Source organism: Centropristis striata, chromosome 20 (genome assembly GCF_030273125.1).
Source record: "Centropristis striata isolate RG_2023a ecotype Rhode Island chromosome 20, C.striata_1.0, whole genome shotgun sequence".
NCBI classification, from domain to species: Eukaryota; Metazoa; Chordata; class Actinopteri; order Perciformes; family Serranidae; genus Centropristis; species Centropristis striata.
In genome coordinates, this window is record NC_081536.1 from 10,299,882 (window position 1) to 10,321,317 (window position 21,436).

Consider the following 21,436-nt stretch of genomic DNA (forward strand, 5'->3'; position numbering starts at 1 on the left):
CTGACACCTAGGCCCTCAGCCTGGTGGGCCCGCTCAGTAATTCCTCCATGGATTCATCGATTGTTATAAAAATTAATCTGATAATTTCTTGTTTGTCTTGCTCATATTTTAGACAAATATCCAAAAATTTGCCAGTTCCAGCTTCTAAAAAGTGAGAATTTGCAATTTTCTTTGCCTAAAATTGAATATTTTTGGTTATAATCACTAAAATTTTAAAGTAAATATATTTTCGTTTTGACTGTTGTTGGATAAAACAAGCACAAAGAACATGCAAACATGGGATCTGGGAAGATGTCATGGACAATTTTACTACTTACCGACATTTTATAGCCAAAATTATTAATCAATTACCTGAGAAAACAAATTAACAGATTCATCAATAATGAAAATCATTGTTAGTCCTTTAATAATATTTCTGCAACAGCCTCTGCAGATATCACACTAACAAACATCATGCTCTACTCTGACAGTTATCTGTCCAAAGAAGAAAGTGGCCTGACGCTCCTTGGTGAGAGCTGAGAACGGTAACCTGCCGCCCTCTTGTGGCTTAGAGGGGACCTGCAGGCAGTCAGGCCTCCCTTCAGCACCAGCACCTTGCCACACAGAGCAGCACGGGGAGGTTTTTTCATGGTGACACACTTTGCATAGATGCTCCTCAGAGTGTTGTTTGAAGTCAGTGCGAACAGTAAAAACAGAGGAGGAATACTTCGAGTCGTCGCTCTCAGAGCTGGAAAGTGGCCCAGGATGTGTGGTAGTCAGAGTGCAGGGGTCACTGCTCCTGCCATCATCTCCCTCTGCCCTGACCCCCCCTCCCCTGCCCACCACACTGACCAGGCGTGCTCTTATTTTTTGCCTCAGTCCCTGGAGAGCGCCTTGGAAACGCTTGCTGAGCAGAGCGTACAGCAGTGGGTTGATGTCAGAGTTCAGCAACACCAGCCAGTATGAAAAGGTGACAGCGGAGGGTGGGACGAGGCTGGATTGGCCTGAGATTGCAGTTTCTGTGGCCTGAACCAGGGCCACGCCTATGTAAGGTGTCCAGCAGAGGAAGAAGGCTGAGATGACCAGGAAGAGGCGCACCACTCCATGGTGGTTGTGGTGCTGCTGCTGCTGGGAGTTCTGCAGCGGTGGCTGGGCCAGGAATGAGAACAAACGTCTGGATGGAGAGTTATTCTGCTCTGTGGTAGAATCAGGCAGAGCAGGGCTGAGGTAATTCCCCTCTTCCCTACTGACATCAGACACAAACTGTCCACTTACATGATAAATCAGTCTCGAGGGGCTGTGGAGGCCCCCACAGTGCTGTTGGGATGAATCACCAGTCGTGAAGGCAGAGCTGGGATTCCTGCTGCGCTGGACTGAATCCTCCAATGTATGAATCCTTCTAGCGTGGCTGCGGGCCACCTTGACGATGTTCACGTAGCAGAAGAGGATGACAACTGCTGGTATGAGGTAGGAGAGGGCAGCCATGAAAGCTGTGTAGCTGGGACTGCTGGCCCAGTTGACTGCACAGCTGTACATGGGGACCACATAGCTGATGGAGCTCCAGCCCAGCAGGGGAGGACAACTGGTGAGCAGAGCCTGCAGCCAGATCCACAGAACCACAGCACAGATCCTCCACAGGGTGCAGCGGGAACTGTAGCGCAGGCAGTCCATGATGGAGTGGTAGCGGTCAAGGGCAATAGCTGCTAATGTGAGTACAGAAGCTGTACAGTACACAGAGGAGGTGTAGCCCACGTACAAACAAAGGTCCTGTCAGATAGGGGAGAGACAATCTGATCAGGAGGTCAGCCTTAAGTCACTAATTCATGACTGTAAAGCAGTTTTTAGTATTGAACAGAGGTGACATACAGTGCAATTCTTCCATCCGCTATTAATGATGGACAAAGCAACAAAAGGCATCACTCCAACGCCCACCAGCAGGTCACTGACGGCCAGGTTCATGATCAGCACCGACGTCACCGAGTGGAAAGTCTTGGTTGCAGCCACAATAACAATGACAAGAATATTACCTACACCAAAATACAATAACACACAAACACAATGACACCAAGGTCAGACTGGTTGACCATCTTTTCCATCTGTAACCTAGCAGAAGAGACAAAAATGTACACAGTAATGAATCTGTGAATTAATAACTAAATACAGAAAAGTGTTCGAATTTGATTTTAATAGTTCTGAATAGCAAAGATACAAGCATACAAATGACTTCTCTTTGTACTATGCAGTGCTGCAGAATGCTAAGCTAATGATTGTTCATTGTGCAGTCATGCAAGTACCTTTTGTTGAAATAAATCTAATTCCATGTTAAGTGTCAGTTTATCCATGTGGGTAATTATTAATCTGTTCAGGCACTGAAGTATGATATTTCTGGCACCATCAAAACACAATAGACATGAATGGAATTTTGCTTGTGGTGATCAAAGCATTGAACATGACATTTAAACTTGCAATCTTCCACCTGTTGTTTTTTCTTTCAAATAATTAATAAATGTTCATGAATTTAACCACTAACTAACTAACTAACTAACTAACTTCATCAGTTTGGCAGTTTCAAATATCTACAAAGTCAATAATAAAAGCTCATGAGCTCCTGATTTTATTTAGTATTACTCATCATGATGCAGTCATAAATGTTAGTAAGTCTATAATAAAGTGAAATGGGTCTAACTTTCAAAAATACCATGTTCTTTTAAAGGCCAAATAATTCTTTGATATAAAGATTTTAACATTTCAATAATGAATACATTGTATACAGCATTAGAAGGCTGGGCAGAGAAGGGGTTACAATTGTACTCACAATTGATGACAAATACTGTGCTAGACCCCTTTGATAAAATAGCAAAAAAAATTAATTTAGACTATAAGGATTTATTTCAATATTTCCAGATAAGGAGCTATCTTATGGAAGAGCAGAGAGAACAGATTCAGAGAAAACATACATTATTGGAATTCATAAACAAAAATAGAAATAGTTTTAATACCGGAATCTGTAAACTGTATAAAATTCTACAGGAAACAAAAGAATCTGTAGATAACACTAAAGAAAAATGGGAAAAGGAACTGGCAATAACAATATCGGAAGAAGAATGGGAAGAAGCATGTAAAAGAATATTTAAGACAACACAATCAAATTATTGGAAAGAATTTGCCTGGAAAATTAACATGAAGCTCTTCGTAACACCAATCATTAAATCAAAATATAGTTCACCAGGAAGTGCAAAATGCTGGAGGGAATGTCCGGAACAAGAAGCTAACCATGCACATATTTTTTATTTCCGTCCAGTGTTAGAAACATTCTGGAGGGCAGTTCAGGAGAAAATCATCAGTACATTTTATTTAAAGAAGTCATTAAAACCAGTTAATATTCTTTTAGGTATTATTCCATCAGAAATTGAGAAGGAAGGAGATAAATATCTGTATACAGTGATACGTATAGCTGCATTAAAACAGATCACACGAAATTGGTTGGACGTTAATTCCCCATGCATCAACAAATGGAAAATAACAGTAGATGAGATTAAGGAAATGGAAAAAATCACCTACAAGTTAAGAAACAGAGAAGAAGAATTTAAAAGAAACTGGAGTAAATGGGTAATGGAAATAAATGGAGTGGAAAACTAGAACTGTGCGTGGAGTGTTGAGGGAGCCCCGACCCCCCCGCCGTTAATTGTTTTTTTTTTCTTGTTTTTTTTTTGTTCTTCTCTTTCTTTTCCTCAATGAAACAATTCATTGAATAAGCAAACAATTAAACATGAATATCTAATTTACTTATTTATTTATTCTTTTGGCACTGCCTCTTGTAAAAAAAATGCATAAATGTGGCAGGATGAATTGAATATGTGATGAGGCTGTTAATATTTGTGATTTCATAACTTGCAATAAAGTAATTAAAAAAAAATAAAAATAAATAATGAATACATTTAGGTCCAGAAGCTCTGCAATGGTTTTCCAGAGGGCCAGAAGTCAAATGGTTCACTGGAGGTAAAAAAGACACTGCAAATGTAATGCTGGAGGAGGATAAACACCAGCCAAAGGGATATTTCACAACCAGGCAACACAAAAATCCCTTTATGTATTCTCTTGGCTAAACAGTATAAGCAGTGGTGGACAAAGTACTCAAAAAAGATACTAAAAGATATTCTATTTCAGTAAAATTGAAAATACCAGTTTAAAAACGGTCTCTATTACAAGTAAAAGTCTCTCATTTAGTACAAAAATAATAGCAATCAAATTAATCAAAATAGTACTAATTATGCAGTGACTCATATCAGAATAATGTATGTCATACTATTGAAATATTATAATTGATGCATTAATGTGTACATCACTTTAATGTAGCAGCTTTTAAAGGTGGAGCTAGTTTGAAATACTTTATATACTGCTGGGTAGCTTAATCTATAATACATAATAATTTATTAGTTGATTTTTATTTTGTATTAATTATTAATAGTAAGTAGTAATTAAAGGTAAGAGTAAATTAATGTAGTGGATTAAAAAAAAAAAATTCCCTCCGAGATGTAGTTGAGTAGTAGTAGGCTATAAAGTAGGAGAACACTGAAGTCCAGTATTTCTGCAAATGTACTTAGTTACATTTAAGTGTGCGTTTTGGATAGGAAAATGCTAAGCAGGTCATTGTATTTAAATTAGTAGGAAATAATAGGGATTAAAAAAGTCAGAGGTTTTGTTGAGGTGTTAAAAATGAATAAAATGTCAACAGGTAATAGTGTACCTGTCACAGCGCCCAAACACATCAGCACCATGAGGATCTCCAGGACCAGCTGGGTCTGTCGGGACACGCCGGGCCCAGAGCCCTCCGGCCAGCTCGCGTTGGCCTCTGCTGCTTGCTGCAGGGACACCGACCAGGAGCCATCCAGGTCATCCATGTCCCACCCAAAAACAACTGCTATCCTCACATGATGAGACACGTACACTTGTGACTTGATGGAAAAAGAAATGAGTGTGATCAAATGTGCTCCATCTGCTCCCCCTCCTTCGCTCGGACGGTCTCCAGGTAAACCAACTCATTTACTGGTTAACAAAGAGGGAGGAGGATGCACAAACATATTTAACCCCTTCAGTGCTTCCTTTGTTAAAGCAGTCTCTAAAAATAAACGTTAAAACACACATGTACATAAAACAGATTTCATTTATTCAACCGTATCAAAAAAAAAAGTCAGTTAATTAAAAATCAGCAAAAAAATGCAATAAAAACATTGAGCACACAGATAATTATGCCCTAACAAAGCAGAATTTATACATTATGTATAATAGTTTCCTGGGAATGGTCTTTACAGTCCAGTCAGGGTGCTGGGAGGAAAAAACTAATTGCTCACATAAACAACACACTGCCCCCTCAAAGGGGAAAATTCCCATTAATGCTTCTCCTCTGCCAACACAGAGATTGCACCCATTAATATACCAGCATGCCCAGTGGAATATTTAGATGTAATAACGAGAGCCGCTCTCTATTCATGACTCTCATTAAGGCACAAGAGGAGCACTGATGACTGCTGACCACATTAAAACCTCAAAGGACAGAGTCCGGTCTAGACAGAGCATGAAGGTCCTCAGGGTCCTGGCGTTTACTGCATGGAGCATCTTCATGTCCCCCAAGACGCTTTTTACTGTCGATTCCAGAGAAGAGCAAGCGAGGTCAACATCCGGAGGTCAGACGTCTCGTCCATCCATCTGCACTGCTGCTTTCCTCTTCAGTCTTCGGATTTTGAGACTTCGGCTGAAGCGAGATGCTGCCGTGTGTATTCCCAAATGAGCAGGGCAGCGCTCACGTGCACGTTGAGCGAGCGGGTCACCCCTTGTTGAGGAATCTCCACACACACGTCAAACATTTGGAGCAAGTTGGCAGGGATACCTTCTCGTTCGTTGCTAGAGGGAGGAAGAGAGAAAATGGTATACTTATAATGCAGAGTGGGACAAAGAATCTGGAAAATTCTAGTATACACAAAGGTCTGGAGAGTTTTTAGAAAAGGGGATTTTCATGTTTATATTTTGGAAAATATTAGAGCCCTACCGATATATCGGTTGAGTGGTATTACCGGGTGATATTGGCCTATCAGTATCGTGTATATGCTGTCCGATATGTGCCCTTATGAAAACTTTTTTTACACAATATATAATATAGCAAATGCTACTTGCTGTGATTTTTTTAAATTATTTTTTTTAAATACCCAGCAATTGACAGAACAGTAAAGATGCTAATTTAGCTTCATTTTTTCCTCAGTTATCCTTCATATAATTGGCTGACAATGTTAAAAAGTATTTAATTAAGTTATGTTTGAGAAAGTCACTCTCTGGGTAAATTATGTTGTCTCCCATATCGGTTATCGGTAAATTTTCCCTCTGAAATCAGTATCGGCATCTGTCTCAAAAATCCCATATCGGTCTAGAAAATATATTTAGCTGCAGAGATTTACATGAGGAGATTGACATCATTGCCATGTTTGTACAACAAACACAGAGCTAGAGCCCACAGCCAGTTTATTTCTTTTAGCCTCCCTTATATACCTATTTACAATTGCTATCAGTCAAAATCATCTCTGACACCTTTGTTCATTTTGCGTTTTGTCCTGCTATAAGCTAAAAAAAACAAGCATATTTTAGAAATATTAATTTAATCTTGTAAAGTTGCTTTTAAGGGAATTTACAGGGACATAATAAAATACACTGAAATATAGTCAAACTTCAACAGCGGGTTACTCAGCTGGTGTGTTTTGACAGAAATCTATTGGAGTTTAAAATGTCAAGAAAGTAAATTCTACTGCAGGATAAACATAGAAATATATGCATCCTGCCAGCAATAAAGCACCACTGACTTCCTGACATCTGTTTTCTCAGTCTAACCCTGATGTGTATCAATACACCACAATTAACATTTTATTTTTGTGACTTTAATTTCCGCTTTCATCCGACATAATGATGCCATCCAGTTGATTTAATTTAAGAACCCTTATCGTGAGCGGCCAACTTAATCCTTCGTAATTTTCACAATTATGAGGAATGAGCTTTTCATACACATGACTCACGAGCTCGAGTCCAAGAGCAATCCAAACTGTAATCAACTGAGTATATACTGCCATCCAGCAATATGGGCCATGCAAGGCAAACATAAAGAGCTAATGAGTTTGGTGTTCAATGAGTCTACGGAGGGTGCCACGCGGTGAGAAAGCCTGATTTGATGAGCTACATTTATCGTGAGTGCAACTGGGTGAGATAATAGCGACCTGATGAGAGATTAGAGCCGGGCCATGCTGTGCAGAGGAGAGCGCAGCTGTGAAAGCACTCAAGATTCAGCTCACACGCCGGGTGTTTAAGCTAACAGCGCTACTCACACCTCTGTGACTGAACAGGGTAAAACAAAACAGGACACCTACACAGACGTGATAAATATTAAATCTCTCCCTCTCTGCCTGCAAGACCAGCTGCACTGCTGCAGTTTATGAGGAGAGTGAATCATACTTCTACTGTCGCAAAGCTTATAATTACAGTCGTGTTCACTTCAGAGTCGCTACAAATGGTTTATTTTGTGTCCTGACTAATGGAAGTCACAGGGCAGCGTCACGACTCAAACCACACTACATGAAGGTTAAGCTTTTCCTGCTGCTGTCATCACAATGCCTCTATTGCTTTGTGTAATACATTTCCTGCTTCTCCTCCTCAGGGAGAGCCAATTACAGTCCAGCATGCCCCGACAGGTACACCATGGAGAGGAGAGACGCAGGCCCCGCGGGGAAACACACTAAACCGGCGAGATAACATTAAATAGCGTCGTCAGCTCACACCTTTATCTAAGCGAGAGGCACAAAGGGCATGGGAAGACGGAGGCTGGCGGGCATTTGTGCACAACTGGTTGCATGTAGGTTTAGTGCATTGATGGAAAAATGAGCATTTAATGCTGTCGTACCCCAGAAGGAGCAGGGTCTTCTCGGGGAACTGGTAGTCCTGGAGGCTCTGACTGTTGGCGGTCTGCTCCACTCCAACAATACAGTACCCTTCACTCTTCTTCACCTGCAGGAAGTCACTGAGCTCCACTGGCTTCACCTGATAGACAGATACAGTTTATAAACTTAGAGATCATGTGAATTAATTTCAAAACATTGATTCAAACAAGGTAAAATATGTTACTTTTCTGCATTAATATATCCAAAAACGACTGATTGAATGACATTTTTTGTTGCGTTGTATACTTAGATTATCTGTTATAATCTGTAGAAATCTGCTATTTTAATCAGTCTGTTTCATGTGGTGGCCCCTCTAAGGTGCCATATGACCTTCATGCATGCTTCAGCATTGTGGTTGCCTGCCAGAAGATGCCCTAAATTGACTTTTAATCGTTTAAAGTCAAAATGTAATGACAATTTTTAGATCTTGTTAAATTTAACTATAAATTTCAGTCATTGGGCATCTGGATCTTCACTTATCAGAGAAACAAGCTGAGCAAACATTAGTGGTGGCTCTGCCTGCAGCCCCTTAGGGAATTCCAGTGTCCAATGTCAGTGTTGGAGAAACTGATTTATTCAGTGTTTTTTACCAGGCTTATTCACCTGATCCGTTTGTTTGTTTGTTTGTCTGGAAGAGGAGGAGAACACTGCGGATAATTCTGCTCCCGGTAAAAACATCCACAACGATGCACACTGAAGGAATTTTAAGGAGAAAACTGACTGCAGTGACGGCATTGTTGCCTGCTGCTATTTTCTTGCTTGCCCCAACAGCAGAAAATCACATATTGTGCATTCAAAGTGTGAACGATAACACATTTAGCAATGTTTTAAGCATTTTCACCTCGTAGAAAATCTACTCCAGGCTGTCACATTGTAACATCATCAAAAAACAGATGGTTCCCTTTTTCTGCTCCATATGGTCGATGAAAAGACACTCCAGATTTGGAGCGACGCCAGAGGATCAGCAGGTTGTAGAGACAAACCTGAGATGACCTCAACCCTTTCATTTTTTTTTTACCTCGAGTTGAAATTCATGATTTAGAGTCATTTTTTTTAACCTTGGGTTTTGGTTTATTCCCATTTCTCATAACTGCAGTGGCTATAATAGAGCAAGAAATCATAAATTTGAGCAAAAAAAGATGGAGCAAAGACTTGTTTTGCACACTGCATGCTCTTGACCTTGGCTGAGATCATTCTAACCCGGAGCCAGCCAGGTTAAAAATCACACATTTCTCAGGTCATGAGCACACTGAAGAAAAAGCTACCTTAAAAAACTAGAGTGAAATGTGACACTGTTTATGCACGTTACCTCCAAAAGAGGAAGCCACAGCTCAGACGAGACGCTCAGGGACTGAAAGTGTTTGTCGCTGACGTGGCGGAGGCTATCCAGAACCAGAGCACTGGCACCAAAGATCTCACAGGTCCTGCACAGACCTACAGAGACAGCAAATAAACAAAAGTGACATCCATCTAATATGAACTTGTACTCGCTAAGACATCAAGCTGTGGTTAAGAAAAAGGATGATAAGAATGATCCATGACATCCAAAGGGAGGAAGGGTTTTTTTTAATTTTTTTTTTACATAATATGTGATAATAATGACTCTGACTACCAGTCTATAATCATGGACAGATTTAGAAAGCTGCACCTGTAATGGCAACTGGAAGCGTTTCCAAGTGAAACATTTACAGAAAGGTCAAGATAATGTTCTTGCTTACATCATGCAATATCAATATTGGTTTTGAAAATGGGTCTTTTCCTCAACAAACAAATTCTGATCGATTCAGCCCCTTATCACCGAATACAAAGGCACTGGACTACACTATTGGAGGACATAAAATAGGGGTGTCTGTGAATAAAGCTGGGCATTCCCTGTCTAAACTCTGATAAGAGGACTTAAGTGATTGCTTTCAGCGGAAGCTTTGTTTGACGTCTGTGTCAAAAAACGAACAAAAGCCTTTAGTGTTGTTGCTTCACCGTATTACACAAATCAAGGAGAAATTTGCTGACATTTTGCATTATTTTTTGACGAAGTAATAGATAAAAATGGGAATAAATATACAACCCTGATTCCAAAGCTGGGATGCTGCATATAATTTAAATGAAATAGGTTTAACAAAGGTTTACCAGTTTGAACATAAAAATATGTATTGTCTTTGTTCAATTTTCAATTGAATACATTTAAAAAAACTAGACAACATCCTAACTTTTTTGGGAATCAGGGTAGTAAATACTGTGCAGCTCCTGACCTCCTAGATTAGTGGGCTTGTCGATTAATGAGGCGACCACCACCAGGGCGCCGTGCAGCTTGCCCAGTCGAGCAGCTCTCTGCTGTGGAACCAGCTGAAGTTCAGGCTCCTGCTCCTGGATCCCCAACCTCCAGGGAGTGATCTTCTTCTGCACCTCGGCCCAGCGCTCCTCCTTATTCTGCTCGCCTGGGAGATGCAATAACACGTCCATTCAAGCAGAGATAAGGAAAAGATCACAATGTTTTATCAAGTAGTCCTATAGACTATACCTTTGTCTTGCTGGATCCAGTCTCCAGGCTGGAGCTGGCTCAGGTCCGGAGCAGGATTTCTCAAAGGAAAAGATGGACTTTCAGGGAAACAGGACAGTTTCTCAAACTTCCAGGAAGGAATCCACTCATCATCGGCCAACTCTGACAGACTGGGGAACGTATAGAATATGGTCTAGGAAAGCAAACACAAACATTAAAAACAAGTTACTACACCGTGTTACTGTATTTATATCTGTTCAGTAGAAAAAAAAATACTAGCACACCTCAACACTGTAATCCCTGATAGGATGAAAGGCACCAAAGAAGAAGTGCTCCTGAATCCTCGTCCAGTTCTTGTTGGCATTTCTAATTGTGACAAAGCAAATACAAGTAAATAAATTAGCACACTGCAACAAATAGGGCTGTACGATTTGTTTTACAATCGAAATCGGGATTTCAGACAACCTGATCAAACCTGCCAAAGCTGAGTATTTTTTGCAGCGCTCCTGACTGACCCTGGATCTGTTGTGTCAACTATTTTACAACAATCTCACCAATCAGAAGCGGCATGCTACTCGTGGACAGGTCACACTAACCAATCAGTATTAACCTGCTCCTCGTGCTTTTTAACGTTAACATGTTTTGAAATGGCTTCAGAGGAACCAGAAGCGGTTAACCCTAACCCTAACCCTAACCCACCACACGATAATTCTACTCCTCAAAGAACTGTCACTAGCACTTATTGATGCATTAATAGCTCTTATTGCACTATACCTTGATTGTTTGCTTTTACTCTTCCTGTAAGTCGCTTTGGATAAAAGCGTCTGCTAAATGACTAAATGTAAATGTAAATGAAAAAAATTGTTAATCGAATTGAAATCGCAATATCTGCCAGAAAAATAGATCCGCAGTGAGATAATTTCCTAAAATCGTTCAGCCCTGACAACAAATGTCTTGCACTTAATGTAGCAGTTCTGCTCTGACCCGGTGCTCTGCATGGCCTCAGCCTGGTTCAGACAGGCCTTGATCACAGTGGACAGCCCCCCGAACCCATCGGCTCCTTCCTCTGCACGGACTCCAGCCAGGCTCCACACTCTCTTCAGGGCCAGGAGAGCATACAGGCGCACACTGAAGTTATGGTTGAAACACCACTGCAGGATGATGTCCAGCGCTTTACGCAGGTGAGCATCCTTAAACACACAAGGAGAGAGAGATGTAGATTCAGAGAGTTGATGCAGGAAGATTTGTGTGTGGGTGGAGGAAAAAAAAAATCAAAGGCTTTACCTTATCTTCAAGATTAGGAATGATGACGTTGAAATGTACCAGGACTGACAGAAAGGTGCAGATGCTTGTCTTGGTCTTGTCATGATCCTGCACAGGAAACACAATGATTTCACCATTTAACTTATTATATGGTATTTCCTGGCATCTATGTATCCAGAGTGGGAGCTCACCCTGCTGAAACAAGCCCAAAAACTGTCAATGTGATGTGGATAACGGACGAGGATCAGAATCATCATCCACTCGATCAGGTACTTCACTGAGGCCTGGTTGCTGCAGAATCCAGCTTCAAACACGTGGTTGAGCACGGCAGTAACAAACTCCTGCACACAGAAATAATACACATGCACTATTACTTTCGGAGTGGTTATTTCCTGTGTGATTTGTAAGTGTAATTGTCCTACCTCTCTGAGCTTGGGCAGCAACAGCAGCAGTGTTTGCCAAACTCTGTTTTTGACACGATGTTGCAGGGAGTTGCTGTAGTAACGTACTTTTGACTTTGATATGTCGTTATCCTGGAGAGATGGGGTGGAAGAGGATAATGGAAAATGGTGTTAAGTGTTGTTAAATTAGCTGTAACTGATGTTCAGCTCATTATCGTAATGAAAAAATGCCAAGTACAATTCAGAATGTCATACAGCAAAACAAGTATTTGTTGCTACACATACAGACAGTACAAACAAATGAGATACTATGAGGGATCAGAACATTAGAGGCGAAAGTGTTTTTTTTGTTGCAATATGAAATCAACATATCTGCAAACTATTCTCAGACGAAAACAGAAATCACGACGCATTGAACACAAATCCTTAAAGGTGATGTTAGCCATGATAACATGATCATATTCTGATTTTATTTTTTTTAAATGTCTGGTAATTTACGGCTTCAGTGTTTTGGGTGGTGAAGTCACAATCATCAGTCATCAGTCACTAATGAATGTCATCACCTAGAAAACTTCTCAGTATTTGGCATAGAAAAGTGAACACTCACAGATACAACTTACTATTTGGTAGTAAAACTACATATCACCTACAATGTGGCCATTTTATGACTGATGAAAAAATTATTTGCCAGTGCCAATATAGACAGATTGATGCCAAATATTTATTTGTGCTTTTGTTACTTTTTATTGTTTCATAATTAATGTAATAAGACACACCTGGGCAACAAAAAATAGTTCCAATAATTGTGCTCCCTTGAAAAACGGATGGTTTCAGACAAACAGTGCTATCTTATCTCTTAATTTTTAAATAGATCTAGATATAAATACTGATCTTTTGTCGCATATTCATCTTTTGATGTCAAAACGAAATGTTTTCATTATACAGCAAAAATAAATAAAATTGCCTTGTTTTTCCAATAGTTTTGGAAGGGACAGTAAATTGCATTATTTTTTGGTTGATTTTTTCAAACATTTACCATATGATACTACAGTTGCACCATCACTATGAATATTAAATGGATGAGTTCTATAAAACATGAAATATTTTAATTGTTTGTGTTCTATTTGGTCAAGCACATTGTGTTTGTCTATACTTGAGACTTGGATGCACATCAGATCGCATTCTATGACAAATTAATGCAGAAAACGACGTAATTTCAAAGGGTTCACTTGCTTTTTCTTGCTATTGTATATTTCATTTGGAAAAAAAATACTAATACCACTAAATGCTTTTGTATCACACAACCCTTACTGATCTATAGCTTACCCTTTTTAATAAATCCATAACTAGTTCCTCAATCAGCCTTTGATGCTGCAGATCAGAGGAATCCAAGTGGCTGAGGAAGGCGAGCACACATGTGCGAGGCAACTGGTCATCCCTGTTATCACTGAAAAATAAAAAGTAGTAGTTTAAGTGTGAAAACATCTGCACACCAACAGAGACCTCCAGTGGTGCCATCTTAAATTACACCATGAAAAAGAATGTTATCACAAATTGCAAAAAAAGAACTGCAGTTCACCTTGTAACTGCAACGTTGGCAGCGCACTCTTCACCGAGCTGCTCCACGTATGTTTGGACATCCTGGATAAGCCTTTGAGAAAGAGTGAGATGAAAACGGTTAAAACAAACCTGAGATGCAACCGAATAAGTCAGAAAATTTCTGTTAAGAGTTACCGTTGATCTCTCCTGAACACTGGTCCATAAACACAAGCCTCAGTGAGTATGTTGATGTGGCTAAAAACACTAGAAAACACAGTGTGGTCGCTGCCTCGGTCTGTGGGCAGCCACGTCTGACAGCAGTGTTGAAGGAGCACGCCGAACACTCCGCTCTTCGACTGAGACAGCTCCATCAGCTCGGTGGCAATCTGAAAACAATCGCACCACATGTATAAATGTGTATTTCATTAACCCATTGACGCCTAAAACGCCTGTAAAACCTCTGGGCGATTTTAAAATAAGCCCCTAACACCTGAAGTTTTTCTGGAAATTCAACAGAAGTGTCAACGCTTCTACTAAATAATAGATTTTTCAGCCTCTGTAGCACATAGAAATGAAATTCAAAAAGCATTTGAGAGCTTATACAAATACTACAAAACGACGTATCCGCTTTCCAGGCTTCAATGGGTTAGAAAAAATGTTTGATTTCCAGGTCAGAGAGTCTGATTTTAATCACCTGTTTCAAGGTGGCCAGAAGCGTCGGGGCAGACGCGTGCGTCAGCTCCAGCAGTTTGCGGTGGAAGGCCATGGAGACGAAGCCTTTCAGGGCCGGCCAGAAGTCGTGAGCGTTGGTGCTCAGACCCTGCACCAGCTCCCAGCTCTGAGTCACAGCCTCCACACACATGGCCTCCTCGTGAGGTAGCAGCTAGGATCAAAACACCACCAAGTGCACACTTCATCAGAAACAGACTTTACCAGATACTACATCAGAAATTATATTATGACTGCAATGAATTCCTTGTTATACCTAAAGATCTCATTTCAATGCTGAAATTTGACCTGAAAAGATTGCAGGATTTGTACGTTAAGATTTTTAAAATTTCAGGCACTTTGCAAGCGCTTCCAGACACTCAATGGCTTTAAAATAAAAAGCAGAATTAATTTAATTCCACAGCAAATCAATGTATACTGACACTTTTTGTTTATTTTACCAGCTACATTTCATTGTATGTTTTGGAAGTTATTATTTAATGCTTGCTGATTTCCAGAGTAAAGGATCAACAGAGGACCTATTTAGCTATGAATGACAAGTAAACACAAGAAATCCCTAAATAAACAGTTAACATGTTAACTTATGACAGCAAGTGAAGCTATATCTGTTCAAAAACAATCAAATGATCGGACTACCCCAGAAGAATACTAACATTGGAACAGTTTTGTGCTCATGTCAACTCATTCAGTTCTTTTACTTTCTCATTGAGGGCAAGGTCCTCTCATATTAAAAAAATGTTGCTTTACATATGTGATTATGTAGATGAAACACCAGGATATGTTATGTTATATACCATATACTCAAGGAGTATATTTGAATTAAGCGCATCTTAACCTTAAAAAAAGTGTGGAAAATGAAGCATTTTCAGAACTTTTCAGACTTTGTACAAACTCTGTGATTGAGACTCACCTGTGGCAGCGTTGTCTCCATGAAGGTGAGCACAGGCAGCACCAGGTCACTGGGCAGCAGAGCCAGGGCCTCCACGCTGCAGCTCAGAGCGGCTTTGAGAGTCTCAGACGTTCTGGAAATCTCTACGGACTCAGGAATCCCAATGGTCTTAATCAGGACACTCAGACAGATCCACTGGTCACGCATAAAACTGGCAGCGATGCGTCCCCAGTCCTGCAGCAGACAACCTTGCACTCCTACATCACTAAAAAAAAAATATTGTAACTTACCATGCCTGGCTGGTGTTTTATATTCATCATACATATTAAGGCTTACCGAGTACTCTACGCGGACTTTCACTGACCTTGAACCGTCTTCTGTCTGGGGTTTCAGCAGGCGTTCATTGAAATTCCCGAGTAAGGACTGATTTTGGCAGGAAGACGACACTGGATTGTAGAAGTAGTCATGCAGTGACTTCAGAACAGAAACGGTCTCTGATTGCATGTCAATCACTTCCTGCTCCACGAGAACACAAACTGTAGCCAGGGAAGCCATCGCAACCGCTTTCGCCACCTGGTTTGCAACAGAGTTGATCTGCAAAAAAAAAAACCTGTTTTAAATAACCAAGCACTCGAACTGATTTATGACATTCCTGTCTGCGCTGTGTACCTGCTGGCTTGGTTCTTGCAGGACCTTGAGGCTGAACTTGATGAGTTTAGGGAAATAGGTCTGCTGAATTGTACTGTGGTGCTGCAGTGTAGAACTGTACATGACCACCAGCTGCCTCAGGACACACAGATACAGCTCCGCCCGCTCCACATCAAACAGCTGTAAAGAGAACAGCACATGTACACGTCAGATCTAGTCCCTCTGGATCTCTATGCTAACTGAAGTGATGGTGACTTACCTCCTGAAGCTCCCCAAGCAGCCGCCTCAAGATGAAGTCCTCGATCTGATCCACAACTTTAAAAATGAGCTTCTTCATGGCACACATCACATTTTCCGCTGTGAAGAGCAAAGTGAGGAAAGCTGGATGTCAGACACTCCTGAGCCACTTTACATATGACCTATGACATGATATACCGCAAGAATACATTAAGTTTTACTTTTTTCTATACAACATTAAAAATTAAGTGTTTTCAAGGTTTTCCAGCACCCTGCAGGAACCCTGTTAATATTAGAAGGTACTCTACGATCCCGCTTCCACCAAAGCAAACCTAGCGCTAGTGCTAGGCTCGTGCTGGTGCTGCTTAAACAAATAAAATAAAATCAATGATAGGTGTTTCTGTTAGTCTAATTGGTCACGATAATCCCGCCCCCAGCCCATGACGTAAGTGGTTTGAGACCAGCAAAGAGTTGGTGCCGCTCTGGAACCAGTTTTCCTGGCCGAGAGCCGGTTCTTTGGCTGTCGAAATGTGAGGAAATCACCACATTGTAGGATATAATAAGGTTCAGGTTCACAAAGATAGTGTCACATTCTTTCTAATAGCACACTAAGTGAAAATAAGTTTGGAGGAGAGGCATAACTTTTCCTATGAATGCACCTATTCATCTAATGTACCTTCTGCATATGCATGAGGGTGGACTGGACAGTTCTAACAATGGATCAGGACTGCCAATACAAACCTTGCTCCCCTCCAGCCTGCTGACAGCTTGGTGTTCCTCCAAGCTGGAACAGTCGGAGCATGAGCTGCAGGCTCTTGTCACTCTTCCGCACAGGCAGGTACATATTGGTGCTGACTCTGCTCAAGGTGTCCAGCAGCGGAGAGTGTAACGACTCCAGAGTGTTACCGATCTCTGCTCCCGGTTGATTCCTCTCCATGTCCACACACAGCAGAATGGCCCTGGCCAACTTATCCGCCTCTCTGGAGTCAGGGATCCTCTCAGAGTGACCTGAGGAGCAGGGAAACTAACTTTAAACATCTTATTTCGTCTAAAGGCTGGATCATTATCCATGACAGCCTCACCTCAGACTTACCTGTGCTCGCTGGGACTCGGAGATAGGTGTGTATCTCGCTTTCAACATAGCCTCTTACGGTTTCTTTCTTTGTGGCAGTACAATCTCCATCCATGATCCTGGGCTTGAAACTGCCCTCATTGTCCAACAGCCAGGTACACAACTGCAGCAATGTCACAAATATTTAGGGTATCATTTAGTCCGTCATACAACTTTCCTAATGTCTCATTTTAACACATGTTGGGTTGAATGTTCCTTCAAATGTCTGAAATACCTGATTCCAAATCTGCGTCCCTCGACACAGCGACTCGTCCGCACGGAAATGCATCAGGAAACTAAAAACATCATCGAGGGTCACTGCATTCTGAAACAACATATTTCAATTATGCAGCTCACTAACTTTAAAGCTGTGTATGAAAACACAGGGGTTGGACAAAATAACAGAAACACCTTTATGATGCAGCACAACAGCACAAGTGTGAGTTCAGAGAGTAAACACTGATCCTCTTTTGACAAAGTTTCACTTTCCTTTTTTTGCCATTTGTTTTCATAATTTTTGATGATGTTTCCTTCTGTTTAACCATTTTAATTTTTACAGAAAAAAACCCCAATACATTTACAATGAAAAAAACTGGGGAAAGCAGTGCATAGTGTTTTATTGTCTCTGCTTTTAGCGCTTTAAGTGTAATGTTTTGATGAACTACAAATGATCTTTTATCTCTCTAACCTGTGCATCATTAGTGGCCTTCGCCCACAGACTACAGCTTTTAGCTGCATCTGATACAGTTTATGTATTGAGCTTTGTGCTTGTTAAATAAACAGTAATACACTTGTGTTTATTAATATCAACTGTTGACAACACAATTTATACTGTACCATTACATCAGCAGAGAAAAACTTTAATCACTTAAAACAATATTATACTAGGGACTTTTAATAGTCAAAGAAAAAAACCACAATGCCCTTTGAACAAAATACTATTTGCAATAGAGTTGTTATATTATATACAGGTGCAGCTCAATCAATTAGAATAATATAGAAAGTTTATTTATGTCAGTAATTCAATTTAAAAAGTGGAAATAACACATTATATAGATCCATTACACACAGAATGAAACATTTCATGTCTTAATTTATTTAATGTCTTCTAATTATAATGATTATGGCTGAAAATTAATGAAGACCTAAAATTCAGTGTCTCAAAAAATTTTAATATTATAAAAGACCAATTTCAAAAAATATGTTTAATATGGAAATGTTGGCCTCTGAAAAGTATGTCCATCTATATGCGCTCAATACTTGGTTGGGGCTATTTGGCTTGAACTACCGGAAATGGACTATTCCATCATATTCTAACGTAATGAGATGCACCTGTAGTAAGGTGTTCCTGTTATTTTGTGCACTGTTTGTGTCTTACCACTTCTATGAGACAGAGGGCGCTGTTCAGCAGGAAGCACTGAGCAGCACCTCTCAGCAGGACTTGATGAGTTATCATGGTGCAGCGCAACACCTCCCTGTAAAACACAGCAGATAAAATGAGCTTCTATATCAAGCATTAGAGGCAACGACACAGTCCTTATAAGTGTAACCACAATGAGGTACCTGAGAGCGGTGAGCCCGTCGGGCCCCAGCAGTGGACCTGGAGGGAGTTTGGACAGAGCCTGGGAGAGGAAGAAAAGGGGTGCTGCACACCAGTGCTTAGAGCACAGCTGCTGAATCATCTGCAGCAACATACGGCCTAAAAAATAAAACATAATTGTAAAGATGGAGAGGTATTTTAACTAGGAGAAGTTTTAGAGCTTTGACATATTTTCTCTGTGGCTTCTGTTTTTTTGTACCTCTATGCTCTGATGGTAGGCTGCTGAAGAAGGAGGTCATGAAGACTTGGAGTTTAGCCCCGAGCTCAGGACAATCTCCTATACTCTGCCCAACTGACCTACATGTGGACAGAAGGTGGGTTAATGAGGCTTGGTGTAGATTCACTTAATACGATTTCGGTTTTATTTGTTTGCTTTTGATTTTAAACCCTCACCTGTGAAAGAGCGAAGATTCGGACAGAACGTCCATAAAAGGGCCGACGATGAACTGAGGAGCAACACGACAGAAGACAAAGCTTTAACTTATGAATGTAAATTTCAAAGGATTTTAGTGGAATTTAATAAATAAGCCTTAATCCCACTTCGTAATTTATGCCTGAGTCTGTACCTGAGAAAAGGCCAAAGCAAAGGCTGGCTGCTGGAGGACCTGCAGTTCGAGCAGATGACACACTCCCTCTCTCATTAAGGATTTATTCTCACTGTGGAACATCCGCTGGTAAACACACAGCAGCCAAGAGGGGTGGAAGACGCCTTGATCTAAAGCTGCAACACAGACAGAGCAGTGACAGAGAGATCAGGCACAACCGTCAAGGCTGACACTTCTTCTAACATTTTTCTATTGAGTTGCTTTTGTATCTGTATTGTATTTTCAAGGAAATAATAAGTTTGCAATTTTAAAAAAAAAGCTGTTTTAAACATATGTACTTTTTACCCTTCGCTGATTTTACTCAACTCAACAGTTTATTGATTTACATTTACATTTAGTCATTTAGCAGAATAGCTGAATCTGACCTACAAAAACAATGCCAGAAATGAATGAAATAAAGTGGTCAATATAAAAAAAACATTTTCAAACAGTCTTTAAAAACATACAAAAGTAACTCCTTACCTTGATTATCCTTCACTGTAGTTTGGATCAATGTGTCTATTCTGTTTAGAACTGGTCGGACGACGTGAATCTGCAGAGGAAAAAAAGAGATTACAAAGCTGTTTCATGACACTCACCTCTGAACTGACAAAATGATGTTGTGGTTTCCTACCTGGTTTTCCTCCAGGGTCTCCATCACCAGCGCGTAATCCTCCCAGAACTCTCTCAGCAGTTTGCCCCTGTTAGAGGCCCATTTGAACAAGATGTCATCTGCAACAATTTCAGGAACAATAAGAAACACAACATGCAACTTCATTGAAGTTAAAGTTGTTAGAGTCAAATCTGAGTATTTACCCTCCTCTGGTGGAGAGACAGGACAGTCCACCCCCTCCTCCTCTGACCGGGCCACGCACATTTTCAGCAGGTACAGCGCCCTTTTACGTGACACGCTGTCTCTGTGAGTCAGTCCATCCTGAACCATCCTCCAGAACTGGAGGGACAGACGAGGGTCGGAGGAGGTAGAAGAGGGAAGGCTGTGAGGTTTCAGCAGGTGGTCTGACAGGGCGGTCAAACACAGCAGTGACCGCTCTGTGACCACAGGTGTGCGGGATGTGGAGTGCCAAGTGCACAGATCATCCAGGATCACCTGGAGGATGCTGGGTAACCTCGCAGTGCTGCAGCAGTTCAGAGTAGTTAAAAGAAGCCTGACTATGACTTTGGAGACCAGTGCATCAGGGAGTGTTTTGATACAGGGGAGGCTAGCTGACAGGGTGGTGAGTGTGAGCTGCTCATCTGCTGACAGAAACGGTATGAGAGCAGCCATGACTTCACTAGCAACCTCCACACTGAGTCGTCCCGGAGCGGACGCCTCCTCCTCTGACAGCTGGAGCGACTGCAGGACAGACAGAGCGACCCGCCCCGGCACAGCCTCGTCACACAGCGGGACACAGACACTCACAAGCCTGCAGGCAGCAGCGGTGCTCTCCCTGCACCGCATGTCCCCACCGGCTTCTGCTGATATTCTGGAGAGAAGAGGCAGACACTGAGTCCAAACCACCGAGTCGATTTTATCTTTAATAGATGTTCTTTTCGCAGCTGAAAACGTGTCCGAGTCGGCCAAAAGTGGCCCGAGTCCCTCAATGAAAGCTGTCAGCGCCTCCACTCGCTCCGTCCCCGGCCATGAGTCACTCGGCCAGGCCAGAGACTCAAACAACAGGTCGTAGTCAGGAGAGCTGGACAAGACCGCGTTAATTAAAACGGAATACATTGTGGAGAGGAGTTGCTACACTGTCAGGAACAAGAAAGCTAAAGATAACCGTTAACCGGCTCCTCGCGCCGCTTCCATGAAGAACACGTTTTTCCAATCGAAATGTAAACTTCCGCAAACGTAATGTCAAAACTCTCGCGAGAATTGGCACATGCCTGAGTTGGAAAGATGTCTCTAAATTTAATATTGACATCTTGTGCAATGATTTTTGCATTATTCTATCAACATGGTATATATTGATTAGTTACCTTCGGCAG

General features: G+C 41.2%; 2 protein-coding genes across 2 annotated transcripts; both read right to left on the bottom strand.

Annotated features, from left to right (window-relative positions):
* Nucleotides 1–207: 207 nt before the first annotated feature.
* On the bottom strand, nt 208–4,999 carry LOC131993821 (5-hydroxytryptamine receptor 1D). The gene is made up of 3 exons (XM_059359872.1): nt 4,727–4,999; nt 1,846–2,006; nt 208–1,746 (listed from the first exon to the last, which is right to left on the bottom strand). The coding sequence occupies exons 1-3, from the start codon at nt 4,878–4,880 to the stop codon at nt 442–444; spliced, it is 1,620 nt and encodes a 539-aa protein (XP_059215855.1). The 5' UTR covers nt 4,881–4,999; the 3' UTR covers nt 208–441.
* A 126-nt stretch (nt 5,000–5,125) lies between these two features.
* tarbp1 (TAR (HIV-1) RNA binding protein 1) lies at nt 5,126–21,310 on the bottom strand. The gene is made up of 29 exons (XM_059359870.1): nt 20,267–21,310; nt 20,085–20,182; nt 19,934–20,003; nt 19,433–19,587; nt 19,260–19,312; nt 19,066–19,163; nt 18,830–18,965; nt 18,645–18,741; nt 17,502–17,591; nt 17,249–17,390; nt 16,897–17,163; nt 16,178–16,275; nt 15,940–16,098; nt 15,635–15,864; nt 15,292–15,535; nt 14,347–14,535; nt 13,848–14,038; nt 13,693–13,764; nt 13,440–13,560; nt 12,135–12,245; nt 11,904–12,053; nt 11,734–11,820; nt 11,434–11,639; nt 10,734–10,815; nt 10,471–10,642; nt 10,202–10,387; nt 9,262–9,386; nt 7,916–8,052; nt 5,126–5,880 (listed from the first exon to the last, which is right to left on the bottom strand). Exons 1-29 carry the CDS (start codon nt 21,177–21,179, stop codon nt 5,706–5,708), a joined length of 4,854 nt encoding a protein of 1,617 aa, XP_059215853.1. The 5' UTR covers nt 21,180–21,310; the 3' UTR covers nt 5,126–5,705.
* Nucleotides 21,311–21,436: the final 126 nt, after the last annotated feature.

Coding starts and splice junctions, on each gene's coding strand:
- tarbp1 (XM_059359870.1), bottom strand. CDS start 21,179: ATGTATTCCGTTTTAATTAACGCGGTCTTGTCCAGCTCTCCTGACTAC. Junction 13,765..13,847: donor GTGTTCAGGAGAGATCAACG/GTAACTCTTAAC, acceptor TCTTTCTCAAAG/GCTTATCCAGGATGTCCAAA. Junction 10,643..10,733: donor TCAGGGATTACAGTGTTGAG/GTGTGCTAGTAT, acceptor TTGCTTTCCTAG/ACCATATTCTATACGTTCCC.
- LOC131993821 (XM_059359872.1), bottom strand. CDS start 4,880: ATGGATGACCTGGATGGCTCCTGGTCGGTGTCCCTGCAGCAAGCAGCA. Junction 2,007..4,726: donor GTGTTTGGGCGCTGTGACAG/GTACACTATTAC, acceptor ATTTTGGTGTAG/GTAATATTCTTGTCATTGTT. Junction 1,747..1,845: donor GCGGATGGAAGAATTGCACT/GTATGTCACCTC, acceptor CCTATCTGACAG/GACCTTTGTTTGTACGTGGG.